The following is a 15,021-nucleotide window of genomic DNA, read 5'->3' on the forward strand; positions in this document are numbered from 1 at the left end:
AAGCTTATGACCTTGTAAAAACAAAGATATCTGAAAGCAATGTGATCTGCTGTGGATGAATGCAGTGACCTTTTTCCTGGATCAGTACTTTATTTACATATTAAATGTAGGCATTTTTTTTTCCCTTCAAGTGCTACAGAGCAGGCTGAAAAGGTGCCGTATCAGGCAAGAATGTGTGTAAAGGATTCCTTTGTTAAATGTTGGCAGCAACCTCACAGGCCTTTGCCAAGTCTGTCCAGCCCACCCACCCGTCCAGGAGGAGGCCAGAAAATCCCCCAGTATGGTTTGGTGTTGGCTCAGTGCCATGTACAGCAGGGGGGACTCTGGCTGTACAGACTACAGTGCCAAAAGGGGTACCATGGCTACAAATGATGATGCTGATATCCCACTGCCCTAGGAGCTGCTTGGAATGTCTGTGAAACTCTGGTCAGTGGCACCAACAACACTTGCTGAAAATATACCTCACAATTGTTCAAACAGCACTTTGGGTAGAGCAGAGAGAATTCTTACTGTGCTGTCACTACATGCACTCTCACTAAGGAACAGGGGTTTTGGTGTGGCTGGAATTTGTAACATTCTAAAGATGCCTTTGTAATTTAAAAATACATTTAAAATTTGCATCCTCTACTTTATAGGAAAAAACAAGCTATTAAGAAGCTTGCTGAAGGCTGTGGAGGACGCAGTGGCTATGCCAAACCCAGAATCAAGATCTCTTATTGCCTAACCTCGTTCTTTAATCACTCAACTCTCTCTCCCTTTGTCCTTCATTTGCTTCCTGCAATACCAGCTTTTGATTCTCCTTCAGGATGCTTGTGTGTTCTGGTTAGAATTGCAAACGATTAATTGAAACAATGTTCACTGGGTTTTTCAAAAATGTTTTTCTTGTTTTGCTTAGGATAGTTTCCTAAAACTGCCACCACAGTCCTCAAAACAAACACTGGTTGTCCCTCTAGGTGTCTGTGGAAATCTTGTGTTCCTCAGACAGTGGTGGAGCCTTAAGAAGAATCCAGAGAAGCTCTAGGAAATGGTAACCACCTACCCATGATATTTCCTGCAAAAAAGGGGTTTCATGACACTTGATTTTCCTGGAGTTACGCAGGAACTGAAATAAGAGACTGTAAAAACCTGTGCCAGTGCAGAATTTCCCCCTTTCATAGTTAGGCTAGTGCATGGTGACCCGAGGAACAGAGTTTCCATCTTTTTATGCCTCATTCTCATGTGTTTTTTTTGGGGGGGTTCTCTTTTCCTATCATTTGCCCCTTCACCAAAGGGCAATGTTTTTGTTTTCTTAAGCATGCCCCCTGATTCTTCATCTTGCTTAAGAATATCAGCCTCTTCCAGCACCAGGGCACACTGGAGAAACTACGAAAAGGCTTCTCTTGGCTGCCAACTGTGTCTCTGGTTAACCAAGCAATGGCTGCTAATGGTAGACAAAACCCCAACTCTTACTCCCTCCAGGGTTCCTGGTGTGATCTCTGTTTCTTTGTCCCTGCTTCTTAGGGTCTGTTTAAACAGAGGCCAATAAAAAAGAAAAATATCTTGAAATTAAAAATCACACAGTGCTGGGCAGAACCCTCTAAAAGAATAAGGATTAAAAGGGTTTCAAGAAGACCGAAAGGGATAAGTTAAGATAACTGGAAAGGAAATTACAAAGCTGATAATCCACAGTGTTTGTGTTTGCGGAAAACAGAAAAACTGTAGCAGTAAGACTCTCAGAGGAAGATCTTAGAGGGATTAATAACATGTGAAGGTCTTGTACTAGTAATGTGAAAGAAAAGAAAATGGTATAGGCTGTCAGTGGCAAATGGTTGGGAATCTGGCTGATAAAGATGGCAGATCAGAGGATGAAACAGTGAAAAACTTGATTTTCAGGTCGGTGAGCCACACACAGCAGTCATTCTGTCTCCATGTTAAAAGGAAGACTTATTTGGCTGCTTTTACAACTGTGTTTACCAGAGTCTGTTGCAATTTCTCCGTATTTATAGCGACACAGCAAGAGAAAAAGCGTCTCCAAAAAGCAATTCAGAGCCTGTGGAAGCTAACAGTTTACTTGGAAAACTTCGCTATTTAAAATTACACTCTAAAATGTTTCTAACACTCACGAAGAATACCCTGAAGGTTTCCAATATTCGAGCTACTGCGGGTACGGTATCGTAACAGCTTGCAAGCGTAATTCCGAGCAGCGTGAACTGCTTTATGCATCTCTGCGGACTAACTCGGAGTGATGAAAACCATCGCAATGTCAGGATCCTTGACTCGCTCAGTGGTAGCATCAACATCAACGCACTTTAAAACTCCCAAAGTCAAAAAAGCCCTTAACGTAACAAACTGCTAATGCCTTCTCAAGTGACAAACCCGCCAGGAGGCGACCGCTGCCCCTCAGCCGAGCAAGGTGACCCGCGGGCCGCCTCCGCCCGCCCCTCCCCTCCGCCCCGGGCTGCGACCGGCGGCGGGGACACCCCGGCGAGTGGCCCCGAGGCAGGTGCCTGCCCCTCCCCGGCCCGGGCGGCTCCAGGGGCGGCGGGAGGGCCTTCCCGGGGGCCGGAGTGCGGGCGGGGGCAGGTGCCGGCCGCGGAGGCGGGGGGGGGGTGGAGAGCCGCGGGCCGGTGGAGGAGGCACCGCCCGTTCGCGGCGCGCCCTCCGGGGCGGGCTCTCTCCGCCCTTTCCGCTGAGCGCAGGGGGAGGAGCGGCGGCGGCAGCGTCCCCGGTCGGAGCGGAGCTGCCGTGCTGGGACCGGGGAAGGGGAGCGGAGCGGTGCGAGCGGCGGTGGCCGCGGGCGGGGCTGGGGGGGACGCGGCTCTGCCCGGCGGGAGCGGCCCCGGGCACGGCGGCTCCGCGCGCCCTGTGTGTGGCCGGGGCGCCCCCCAGCGGCGGGGCGGGGCGCTGAGGGCTGGCCGCGCGCTCCGCTCTCCCCCCTCATCCAGCGGCGCGGGGCCGGGGCGCAGCGCGATGCCGCCTTCGCTCTCCCCTCACCGCTCCGCCTGAGGCGGGACCGGGGGAGCCATGCAGCCGGCGCTCCGTTAGGTGAGCGCGGCTCGGGTCAGCTCAGCTGGGCTGGGAGCTCTGCAGCCACCCCTTCAGCAGCGCGGCGGTACCGGCACCACCGGCACCATGAGGAACGGCGATGACCTGGAGGGCTTCGACGGGGAGGCGTCCAGCACCTCCATGATCTCAGGGGCCAGCAGTCCCTACCAGCCCACCACAGAGCCCGTCAGCCAGCGCCGCGGGCTGGGCGGCCTCCGCTGCGATTTGGAATACCTGCGGGGCACCTTCGGCAGGATCAAGCTGGCCGAGGTGGTAGGTACCGCCGGCGGGGAACGGGCCCGGGGTCGTCCGCGTTCGGGAGGGCCCTCGCCGCGGGCTCCTTCCCCCGTACCGGTCCGGGCGGGGAGCGGAGGAAGGCACCCAGCGGCGGCGGGGCCGTGCGCGGGCACCCCGGCCCGGTGCGTACCTGCGGGCGCGGCGCCTGGCGACGGCCCAACAGTCCTCCATTTCAGGCGGCCGGGAAGCCGGGCGAGGGCCGGGAGCCGCCGCAGTCCGCCCGGGACCGTCGTGTCAGCCACCGCCGAGCTCGGCGCTGGGGCGCGGGCTGTTTGAACAGCCGCCTCCGCTTGGGGCGAGGGGCCGCGTCAGCCCGGTGCCGGGGGGAGGCTCGGCCCGGCCCAGGAGCGGCTCCGGATGCCCTCCCGGGTGCCAGCGCTTTGCCTCGCTGCCGTCCCCGGTGTCTGTGGAAAGGCAGCTGGATTTCGGATGGCTCGAGGGACGACCGGGCTTGCTCCCGTGGGGTGGTGTGGCTTCCCCTTGCAGCGGGAAACGGCCCGGGCTGGGCCTCCATGGCGGTGGGTTTGGTAGAGGGTGTTCAGCTAGGCCGGTGGGGTTTAGGAAGAAAGCTTTTACCTCAGTGTGCCTGCCGGGGCCCGCCAGTGCCACTTCACCCCGGGGTGTTAAAAAACTATCACTACTGCTCCTGTGTAGGTTAAAAAAAAAGAAAAAGAGAGAGAGAGGGTAACTTCTCAGTACATAAATACTTCAATTTAAATATTAATTGTACGTTCTTGTTGATAGATTTGCCTTGGAGAAATGCTGTGTGTCTGGGGCTGGAGGCAGAGCCGCTCCTGGCCAGGCGCTGCCCGCCCCGCAGATGCTGTGCCCGCCCCGCTGCCTGCCGAGTGCGGGCAGCCCCGGGCTCCTGCCTGCCGTGTCCCCCGCCTCTGTCCCGGGCCTGGGAGGCACAGGATGGGTGGGAGCTACCTGGAATTTCTGGGTGAGGAGCTGCCGGCGCGAGCTGTCCCTAGGGGTCGACTTGGGTGCCTGCAAAGTATTCACTTTTGCAGGCTGAAGTTCTCTTACGTGCACAGAGTAAAAGAAAAGTAACGGCGGGGAAAAAAACAAAACAAAACCAAGACCCAACCTAGCGTTTTTCTGTTCCGAAATAGAATGAAAGCTGTATTTGTTCGTGTACTTTGAACAACTAAACTGTTCAGTTTGATGGAGTCTGGGCAAGTCCCGGAGCACTACTACAGCAGATGGTTTATGAAAATGGCAGTAGGTTAGTAATAATTTTTTTAACAGCTTTTTCTAGGGTACTACAAATTGTTTTCTGTTAAAATTGAGTGAGTTCTGTGAGGACTGTGATGGCAGTAACATTTTCATATTTTACATATATAACTTAAGCATTTAAAACCACTGCTGGTTAGTACAAGACAAAACTTGCACGTACAGTTTTCATGTAAAATACACTCAAATTATCTTAGGACGGTCTTGAAGAGTCTATGATAATTTCCTATGAGTGTCCAGGAAAATCCAGTATTGGAAGTGTGATTTGTTTTCTTTGCATCTCAGTGTAAAACAGAATCTGTGGTCTGCAAGTGGTAGCAATGAGCACGTTACCTGAGTAATCTAACAACAGGGAGTAGTTGTATTTGCATTATGTGTTTTCAGGACTGAAGCCAAAGAATCTGTCATCACTGTGCAACACCTACCTATCTTTGAACTGTTAAAACTCCATGTGGTAGAGATCCTGGGGCGGTGTTGCCTAATAGACTGAAATAATCTGCCCTTGGGATTTTTGTTTCTGTTCCTACTGCTGATCCTTTCTGTAGTACACTAATAACTGTGGCAAGTCATGTTAAAATTTGTAATTAAAGCGAGTGATTACTCATCATACGTAAGTAAATCTTTTATTATTAAACTCTGATTTGTTTGAAGCAAGTTCTAGAATTATAATGGAGTACTCCTCTTAATTTCTTAAGTCATGCAAAGAAAGGTGGGGGAATTGCTATGCCATGCTGGAGATAGAGATTGGAGATTTTTCTTTTCTGTTGGACAAAGACACCTCTACTTCCAGTACCCTGTTAGGAAGATGTACTCTTGCAGATTAATATCTTCAGGGGAACCTAATAATATTTTGTGCCTTTTTAATAAGAGTGATCTGAGCTGTTGTGTGTGGTTCCTACACAGTGTATGAGTCTAGTGGGTCAGAAGTTAACAAGAAATTAAAATAGCTAGTATAGGGTGACAGCCTATGTACAGTCTTACAGTTTAGTTTCTGCAGGGTTGTACTCAAAAGAACCTCTATCTAGGTCATGGTAACGACTTGCAGAGCAGACTCCTGAGTTTTGCAAACCAATGGAAAACTGAGCCATTTTGGAAAAGAAAGAGAAGAGCGAACACATTCCACATTTAAATGCATTTAATTCACTTACCAAGTATAATTATTTTAATTATTATGTTTAATAATACTTCTACCAGAATACTGTCGGAACTAAAATGTATCAAAGCTCACACTACACACAAGAAAACTTAAAGGAAAAGACCAGTATTGGTTAAGATAAAAGGTCTCTCAATGTATTCTAGTAAAAAGAATGCTACAGGAAACATTACAAAGCATGTGCTTAATTTAGCATAAGAATTTGTATTAAAATACATGTGTGATTGGCAGAAAAAAATATCAGCTAAAGACAAGTGTTGTTTATTCTAATCTTCAGTTGAAGTTAATTTCCGCAAATTAGTTCCTACTGCTGTATATGAAAGATAACTGTGGGTACTGTGGGTTAAATGGCTCTTCTTCCAAGTGCCTATTTGTCAACAGGAGAAGGAACAGGGAATGGGGAAAAACCCCAAAAAGGTGACTGAAAATAGGTGATTTTAGAGGTCTGTTATTTTGTTGTAGATTTGTCTTTTTTGATTCAAAATACTGTTACAGGACTTGTTACAAGATAAAAAGTACTATGACATTTTAGGCGTAAATTTAGGTAATTTAAGTTCTGCTAGAGGAAAGAGTAGTTTTAACTCTTATTTATTAATATTTCAAGATAATAGACCCTAAAGTGTCCTTTAATGGGTTATCGTACTGTTTCATTCATTTACAGTATTGTGCAGCTTATTTCTGAGTCTTGTTTTGGCTTCCTTTCTCTTGACTTCCAGAAAAGGTTGAAGAGCATCATGGGTTTTTTTCTTAAGTTTAATTGGGTATGCAAGCTAAGAAAACTGTATCTTACTATTTAGGGCTTCTTATCAATATTCAAGGCTAAGATGAATAGTTAAATAGTGCATCTATATGCGTACTAATGGACATTAATATGAAGAACAGTGAGGAAGTAATAAAAAGGACCCACATGGAACAGCCTAATATTGAACTGATCTTCCTCTCTATGAACATTGTATTGTTAGGTAGGTGAGCATTTTAGAAGGCAACTCTTTTGCCTGTAGTATATTGTTCTGTTGAAATAGTTATGTGTGTTTATTTTGATCTGTGAGGAAGCATCTGCTCTGACTGGGGCTGGAGCTGTAAGCCTCTTTTAAAGAAGCTGAAGGAAGGAAGGTGGTTAAGTGTCCAACCATATAGGAGAAGAAGTTTTCAGGGCTGCTGAAGTGGCTGACACACTTAACTGGGTGACATCAGGCAGGTGGGAAGTAAATGGTGTCAGGGGAAATGAATTGCAGGGTGTGGAAGACTTAAAGCAGTGTGGAGCTCTCATGTTTGTTTTTGTGCAAACTTGAAATGGAAGTCATGGAGAAATTATTTTCCTTTGGGGAAGTTGAAATTTAGATGGAAATTGTCAGCTGACTTCCCAGCACTTAGATGAAGCAGTACCTTGCCACACGTCAAATGTGAGAGGTTAGATAGCTGTCCTTAGAGACCAGAGCAGAAAAGCTCTTAAGAGTTTATTTTCATTACTGTCTGGCATGATTTTGGTCTTCATGCTTTTAGGGTCTTTAATACTTCCCATGGAGATTATTGTACAACATTTAGGTAGATATTTATGGAAAACTTTACTGTGGACATCCTCATATTATTTGTTTCATTTTAGTACTACTTCAGTCCATTTCTTCCCCATTCCCTTGAATTTCCTAAGTAGAGTGTTTTGGGTTTTTTTCTGAGTGTGCTTGATGAAGAAAGGTGTTTACAATGAAGGGAATTGGAGAGGGCTCACTGGCGTCACCCAGAAGAGATGGGCTAGTTAGAAGGTATCATCTTTTTGCTGGAAATACTTTTATGTTAGATGAGATTGCCTGCTTTTTCTAATTTTATTTTTCTCTTCAGCTTTTTTACGTGAATTATAATTTGTCTTTGATTGTTTTAAGTCTGTACCCTAAAGGATCTTGCTGGCATTGAAGCTGGGCGTAGACATGTATTTTCCACTGAAATTCCTATGGCTAATCGTGACTGTCTCTTTTCTGCTTCTTGGTTTCTTTGTGAACCATGGCTTCAGGTGACTTACGAGGAAGCCAGTCAGGATCCTGTTGGGAGCCTTGTTGGATCTCACCAGGAGAAACATCTGCCAAGTTTTCACAGGCATTTGATTTAAAGTAACACACATCACATTTTACAGCTGGAACAGCTGATGTGTAAAACTGTGCCTGATGAGTTCTTGTGACATTGGTGATGGTTAGGAATGGTTTAACTGGTGCATTCTTCTGAATGAAGTGGGAAGTGTCAGCAAACCCTTATCAATAGTAGTTTAAAAGAAGATGGCATTTGTGGTGGTTAGTGATAGCTCCTGTGGCTTGGACAGCCCTAGACTATTTTCTTCTTGTGTCTGTTTCGAGTGCTACAAAAATCTGTCAGAGACTCATTTTAAAGAAGATAATACTTCTGCTTGGGAGGTCTCTGAGCTACAAGTTGCTGATGAGTGCAGTGGGAAGCATCACTGCATACTTGCTTTCACTGTGTTGTCTATAGCATATGCTATTGCCCCTCAGTGGAGGCAAGATTTTGAGCTAAATGAAATCTGGTGGGAATAGCATTTCATATGTTCACAACTTTCGGAATAAAAAGTTCCATCTCCATTGGTGGAAAGTAGCTGAATGTTGGAAGAAGTTGTTCTGTGGCTTACTGTCTTTGTACATTTCCAGATACAGAAATTGTTTAAGGCCAGGATTGTGGTAAAATTCTTTGCTATCGTGATGTATTGCAATGAAGAAAAGAAAATAAAAAGGCCTGTAATACGTGTCTACATGGGTAATAAAACTATTGAGAATTCTCATTGTTAGTTACATTTAAAAATTACAGTAGTTCCATTTATGTTCCAAAGAGTAAGCTAATTGCTAACTATTAGAATCAGGTTGAAAACTATTATGAGTTGTTCAGTAATCTAAAATGTAATTATTGCTGCCTTCTTGTGCCTTCAGCTCAGCATCTGATTCTGATCACTTCTGGAGGGGAGGATTAGATGGAGTCCCCAGCCTCCCACCCCAGTCAGGTGTGTCACATCTTGACACACGTTTGCCTCCTGCTCTTTTCTCCCTGGGTCTCTCTGCAGTACTCTTATGTGGCTGCACAGCAGTGTGACTCCTGATCTGCTTTGTTTATCAGTTGTTAGAGCAGGGAGCTGGTGCTTCACAGGCATTCTGTAAATTGTAGATGTTACCACTTGGCCACTGAATAAGTCAAGATTTCTTTCACGTAAGTTATTGTGATGTTCAGTTTCATGTAAATGGAATGTTAACTAGGCTACATAGAATCAAACTGTACCTGAGAGGTGTCAGTAGATTATGTCCTCTGTTGTATTTATTGCAAGGGAAGAGCATTCTGGTGGTGGTCAGGTCATTATCCTTTACATATTCAGTGGTCTTGGTGAGACTGTTAACACTGCAGGAGACATCTGAGCAGCTTCAGTGTCACGGGCAGACCTGTACTTGACAGCTTTTTCCGTAAGTGATAGTTTCATCTTGAAGTTGGCTTTTGTTCATTTGCTCTGCAGTTTGGAGGTAGAGAAGCTTTCCTCAGTTCTGGTGTGAATTTGATTCTAGCAAATTTATAGCCATTTGTTCTTATGTTGCATTGCCACTTTCCCTAACTACTCCTTAACCCTTTGTGCACTTTGGAACAGCTGTTTGCACTCAGTCAGCCTTCATCTTGCTGCATGAGCCAAGACAAAATTGTTTTGGACTCTGCTCATAAGAGGGGCTCTCTGGTCTCAGGACCATCCAGCATTCTTCTCTTGCACTACTGTCAGACTGAGATGGTTTCTCAGTAGGCACAGCTTGAGTAGCAGGTAACCTTTTAAGTGTGGATATAATGACGTGTCCTTTTCAAGCCCCTGCTGGAAATACCTCTACTGTTACATCCCAGGATTGTGTTGCTAATTTATAATCATTCTGTACCTTCCATCTTTATTCTCTTTACAGTTTCCAAGCAATAGATCTGTCTTTATGTAAAAAATCCTTGTGACTCTGCATGTTGTGTACTGACCTTTGAGTCAGTGGTGTTTGTAGCTGCTTGTTCACAAGATGCTGAGTATGACTTTGGATATTGGTGATTTTTGGCATTTGGTCTTAGAAAAAGACTGTTATAGTATTGTATTTAAAGGATCAAATTTCTAATACACAAATATGCTTAGAAACCCTCTTTAGGTAAACCACATCTAGTCAGTGTCTCTGAAACTCCTGATTTCTCTTTGTAAAGATTTCCGTTTAAAGGTTGTAGATCTGCATTGCCATGTGATGGTATTTTTACACTGACATTTATCACACAGGGAAGAATGATGAGATATCTCTGTTTAGCTTTGCTTTTTATTTTCTGTGAGCAACTAAAGAAAAAGACTGTGCTTATCTTCCTACAGAAAGGTGAATGGGTTTTGGGCTCTTTCATGGTGTCCTTTAACTACCATCTGGCTGTGGGCTGCTGTCCTAATGTCAGTAAACTCCAAATTTGCGTTATAAATATCTCTCTTAAGATGGTGGACAGTTTTAAAGTCTGCTTTCATAAGAAATTCCTATAATCTTTGTAATAAGTATGCTCTATTTCTTCCCTCCCATTATGAACCAGTGTAGTAGTAACAGATAGATGATATTAATTGTAACTGCTGCAGAAAGTAATGTAGTTCTGAAGGGATTATTATTTGAAAAGCTACCTTTTCTTGTAATGTTTTTGATAATGTCTTTTGTTGATGAGCCTTCGTGATTTAAGTATCATGTGAGATAAGGGGTTGGAATAGAAATTCGAGGTTGTTTTTTTCTTGTACCATAATCAGTATAGGAGGGATCTGTTATTTCTGATGAGAGTTAATGTATCATTTTGTCAAATTAGATTGCATGCTTTTTGGTAATTGTTCTGTGCTCAAAATAGCATTTCAGGATACCTGCCTTGAATCTAGACCTCAACAAATAATTTTGTACTGAAATTTTGTGTATGATGAGGACTAGATACAGAATAGAGATTCTAACGGTGGGTAAACTGCTATTACTCTGCAGCAGTAGTAGTCGTCACTACTAAATTAGAGCTTTATTGAAAAAATACGTTCTGATTTTTTTTTTTTTTAAAGCAGTCTCCTAATTCTCAGATGATTTCTGTAGTCAGGTGCTTTCAAAACATGGAAATGATGTTTCGGTTTCTCTGGAACTTGTACCATCAACATTTCAGAATATGGGGGAAGGAAAGCAAAAGCTGGATAAGACCCCCTGATGTAGGATATGTGTAAGAATGTAAAATCATCAGTAGAGCAATGATGGGTTGGAAATATTACTGACTGTGAGGTCCTGGAGCTGGTATCACACTCACCCAAACCAAGAAGCCCGTGCATGAAGCAAGTAATGCAGTCCTTCCAGGGACAGGTCTCAAGCACTGGCTGATTTAGTAGCTATCCCAGATTAAACATGTGCTAGAATGGCATAATGTCTGAAATGTGTTCTCAGGTAAGCAGAGTAGCTTTTAATGTTTAATCTCATTGTGTGCAAATTAAACTGGGAACTGTAACTCTGAGTGTCACATTTCTGCCTACTGTATTTAATGAATTGCTCTGGTATTAAGGCTATGGTATTTCTTCCCTCAGTTTGTGGAAGGGTACGATGTGTTATTACCCAAACAACCAAAGTGTCTTCAGCATTGTCTGCAATTAAAATTCTTTTAATATGTAGCTTAGTATTAGGTGTTGATGCTTGGATCATGTCTTGTTCAAGATACTTCTTTCAATTGTCTTTAGTTGTATGCATGCTTATAAAGTGTGCATCTTGCAAGCAAGCTGAACTTGTTCCTGATACTTCTCCTACAGCACAGCAGAGCAGCCATGTGCCAGGTTTGTAGACACATGTCCTGTGCATCCTGTGATGTGTCCACTGTAACTTTCACTTTAGCTAAACACTGTTATTTTCAAATGCTATAAATGTGCCAGTGGTACAGCACTGCTCATGACAGTCTCTTAGGGTGTTCTGGCAATTTTCTGCAAAACTATGAATCAACTACAAGCATTTCCATCTCAGTAATTTTCTGTACCGTTTTACATTTTGAACTGAAATGTTCATGCAAGAAAGCAACAGGTACAGTTGTGAGTATTATGAAATACTTAAGTTCTACAGCTCTTCAGTAACCTTCAGTAACTTTTCTCTTACAAAATGATTTTCATGCTTTGAACCGATTTTGCCACTTGACTGTTGTGAATCAATTAATTGTTTTTTTGATCATACTTCCACAAGAAACCAAGCGTTTAAAGCTTAGAAACTTTTTATCTAATATAGATGATAACTTTTATTAAATATTGGGATCTTTTATATGTTGTTATCACTTAGTAACATTTTAAATGTTTTGGGAAAAGTGCTCTTCCAGAATTACAGGATAGTGCCCTAGGTCTTCGGGATGTTGAGTATGTTTGGTTGATGGTGGCAGAACAGTTCGGAGTCATGACCAGGAAGGCAAAAGCATTCGTGCTGGAGTCTTAGGGATTTTGTGTTGTTAACATTTTATAGTCCTCTGTTTGCAGTGTGCCAGGTTTGTCCGCAGTCTGGTGTTGAGTTACAAAATCAGGAGTAGGTGGATTTGCAGTTATGCAATGAAGGTTTGTGGTCTCTTTTCTATTTTGGGTGAGATATTACTGTATAATGCTTCTAAGACAGTCTAAACAGCAAGACAGTCTTGAAGGTTTCATGCATTCCCCAGTACAGCTGGCAGTGCTCTTTAATGTTCTGGCCTACATATATTTTTTTAATGTTCTGTTTTACCAGGATGTCTAGACTCTTTTTGCCTTTTAAGGCATGGCATCTAAGGGGGCCTTCAGATTGCAATCTTGGGAACGTTGGGATTTCAAGGACATTTTGCACCATTTCCTTTAAACAAAAACAAGCCCCAGAAACTTTAATGGATTCCTTAGGATTACTTTGAGTTCTTGATTGTTTTTTCATTAGAATTCCTTTCTTGGTTTAGTATTTGTAGGGTGTTTGATGTTTACTCATAATTGGGATTAAATGGGGTTTTAAAGGATACAGACAGATTCTGATAGCCTTAAAATAGAACTTTCACTTTTTAAAAATAGCCTATCAGGCTTGTTAAATAGAGGCAGTGCAGAACAAATACTTGACAAAGTTTACAACTACACCTTTGCTTATTAAAACCAATTAATTTATCCTACTGTTTGTTACAGATTTACAGTACTGTGTTTTAATATTGTTTCAACTTGCCAGGTTTCTAGCACAGGTTGGCCTATGAATGTGAGTGGAAACACAAAGCTGGAACAAATATATTTATTTTCTCTTTTTTAAGAGCTGAGTAGAGAATTTTTATATGTCAAGCCATAGCCAGTTTTGTTTTATTTCTTTTATTTTGCTTAGAAATCATACAAACACAATCTCAGTAACTTGCTGTGTTCTAGCTGAAAGTGTATGTTCATATGTACTATACAGAAATTCCTGTGCAGCCTGAAGATACAAATAGGGAAGCTGCGTTTATCCATTTTGTTTAAATATCAGAGATACAAGTTAACAGTTCTTATTGCCTGACTTAGTAGAAAATGCTAGGGAATGGACTGGAGAGGATACTTTACCCTTTTTGAAAGATTGAGGATGGGAAGCTGGACAGTGTACTGAGAGGTACCTCTCCTGGACATCCCCTCTTGACCATCCTGCACAATTGTTATTAGCAAACCAACAAATGCCAATACAAAACTAGTGACTTCTAGTTACACTAACTATTAAGTTAGTCTTTAAGACAAAACGAGAATTACCAGTGATTTTTAAGGAAGTTAAACTCCTTTTTCCTTGGTGACTGAAAATGAGGATTATTAAAGTTTCTTGAACTTGGCTAGATTTTTTTCCTTTTTTTCCCCTGTAGTCAGTTTTTACGCTGTGTTACTATTGCAGTAAAGGCTGAATGGGTGGGAGTAGCAGAAAATGGGACTAACAGAAGAAAATTCTGTTCTCCCCCTTCCCACCCTTCTGCCCCAACTATGTGAAACTGGTGGTGGACTCGAAGTACACAAATTTGTTACACTGAAGAAATACAATATTTTTCTCTTTTTACATAACTTGTCTAAGAACATAGTAGGCAAATAGTTCTCCAATTGTGATAAAATTAGACTTGAAGAAACTTGATTGAGTAGTCTTACTGTTAAAGAACTTCCACTTCTCTGTTATGCGTGTGATTTAATTACATTTTTTACCAGTGCTCTGGAGCACCGATGTGAAGTTCCGATGTGGATATATTACAGTAAGCAGTCAGGAAGAGTTCCCTTTGCTTTGCAGCATGTCCCTCTCCACTCCTCTGGCACAGACATGGGTATGCTGATGCTTGTTGAGGTGGAGGTTGAGAGAATTTTACTGTCTTGACTCTTTTGAGTTGCAGCTGCCTCTCAAGAGCCTGCCATGTCTTGCACCAGGAAATATTGTTAGAGGGACTGCCTTGTGGTTTGGGAATGAGAAAGATGACTATGAAAAGCTATGCTTGCAGATGTCTCTCAAAATGAGCATGAGATAATGAATGGGAAAATTAAGCCTCAAATATCAGGATATGGTGAAACTGGGTGGGGGGGAAGAAAACCCTTCCTCCTATAATTTACTGGTTTACAATCCACTTGCTGAGGCCATTGGCACAATTCAATGTACTACAGATATTTCATTTGGTTTTCTGTTTGTTTTGTTAGGAAGATGGTTGTGTTTCGTTGAGTGCAAGTGAAAAAGACAAGCTCACAGTCAGGTCTGCAAAGCCATGCAAAGCAGGAATGAGCAACTTTTTACTGCCAGAAAAGCAGTGTGCCTGATACTGCTGGAGGTGGGGCTGAGAGTGGGGGTTGCAAGTCCCAGTCCCAGCAGAGTGCACCCTAATGACAAAAGGCAGGTGAGGATCTACCTGACAGCTGCCCTGCTCTTGTAGGGAGAAAGAGGAGCAGTGTGACATTGGTCTGGTCATTGATGCCTCCAGAATGAGCCATGCAAACCAGGGCTTCACAACTGTGCTTGGTAAATTATTAATTTGAGTGCTAGAACAGTTTTACTCTGAGGATAACATAAATATAACATATAAAAAAAACCCCTAAATTATTTAGCAGTAACAGGAAGAAATATTTTTTCTTTAAAAAAAAAACCCAAAACAACCAAACAACCCAAAGCATAGAATTTCTGTAACATACTGCTTAATAGTATTTGGACTGGAACAGGTTTTGCGTTTGTGTAGGAGATAAGAATGTTGGTTGTATAGGTGTGTCCAAGCAAGAAACAAAACACTGTACTAATGCATAGTTAGCAGGAAATAAGTTGCTACTTTGTGTTTGTTGCTTTTTTCATTCTAGACTCTACAGTTAATTTAACTTGTAG

The 15,021-nt window shown here is 43.1% G+C and overlaps 1 protein-coding gene across 1 annotated transcript in view; it reads left to right on the forward strand.

Moving 5' to 3' along the window:
* The first annotated feature begins 2,914 nt into the window (after window positions 1–2,914).
* CMTM4 (CKLF like MARVEL transmembrane domain containing 4) overlaps window positions 2,915–15,021 on the forward strand; it is a 33,116-nt gene continuing 21,009 nt past the window's right edge. The window contains exon 1 of the mRNA XM_030457741.1: window positions 2,915–3,297. Within this exon, the coding sequence (XP_030313601.1) occupies window positions 3,112–3,297 (186 nt within the window). The 5' untranslated portion in view covers window positions 2,915–3,111. The remainder of the gene's footprint in view (window positions 3,298–15,021) is intronic.

This window comes from Calypte anna, chromosome 11, assembly GCF_003957555.1.
Source record: "Calypte anna isolate BGI_N300 chromosome 11, bCalAnn1_v1.p, whole genome shotgun sequence".
Classification (NCBI taxonomy): domain Eukaryota; kingdom Metazoa; phylum Chordata; class Aves; order Apodiformes; family Trochilidae; genus Calypte; species Calypte anna.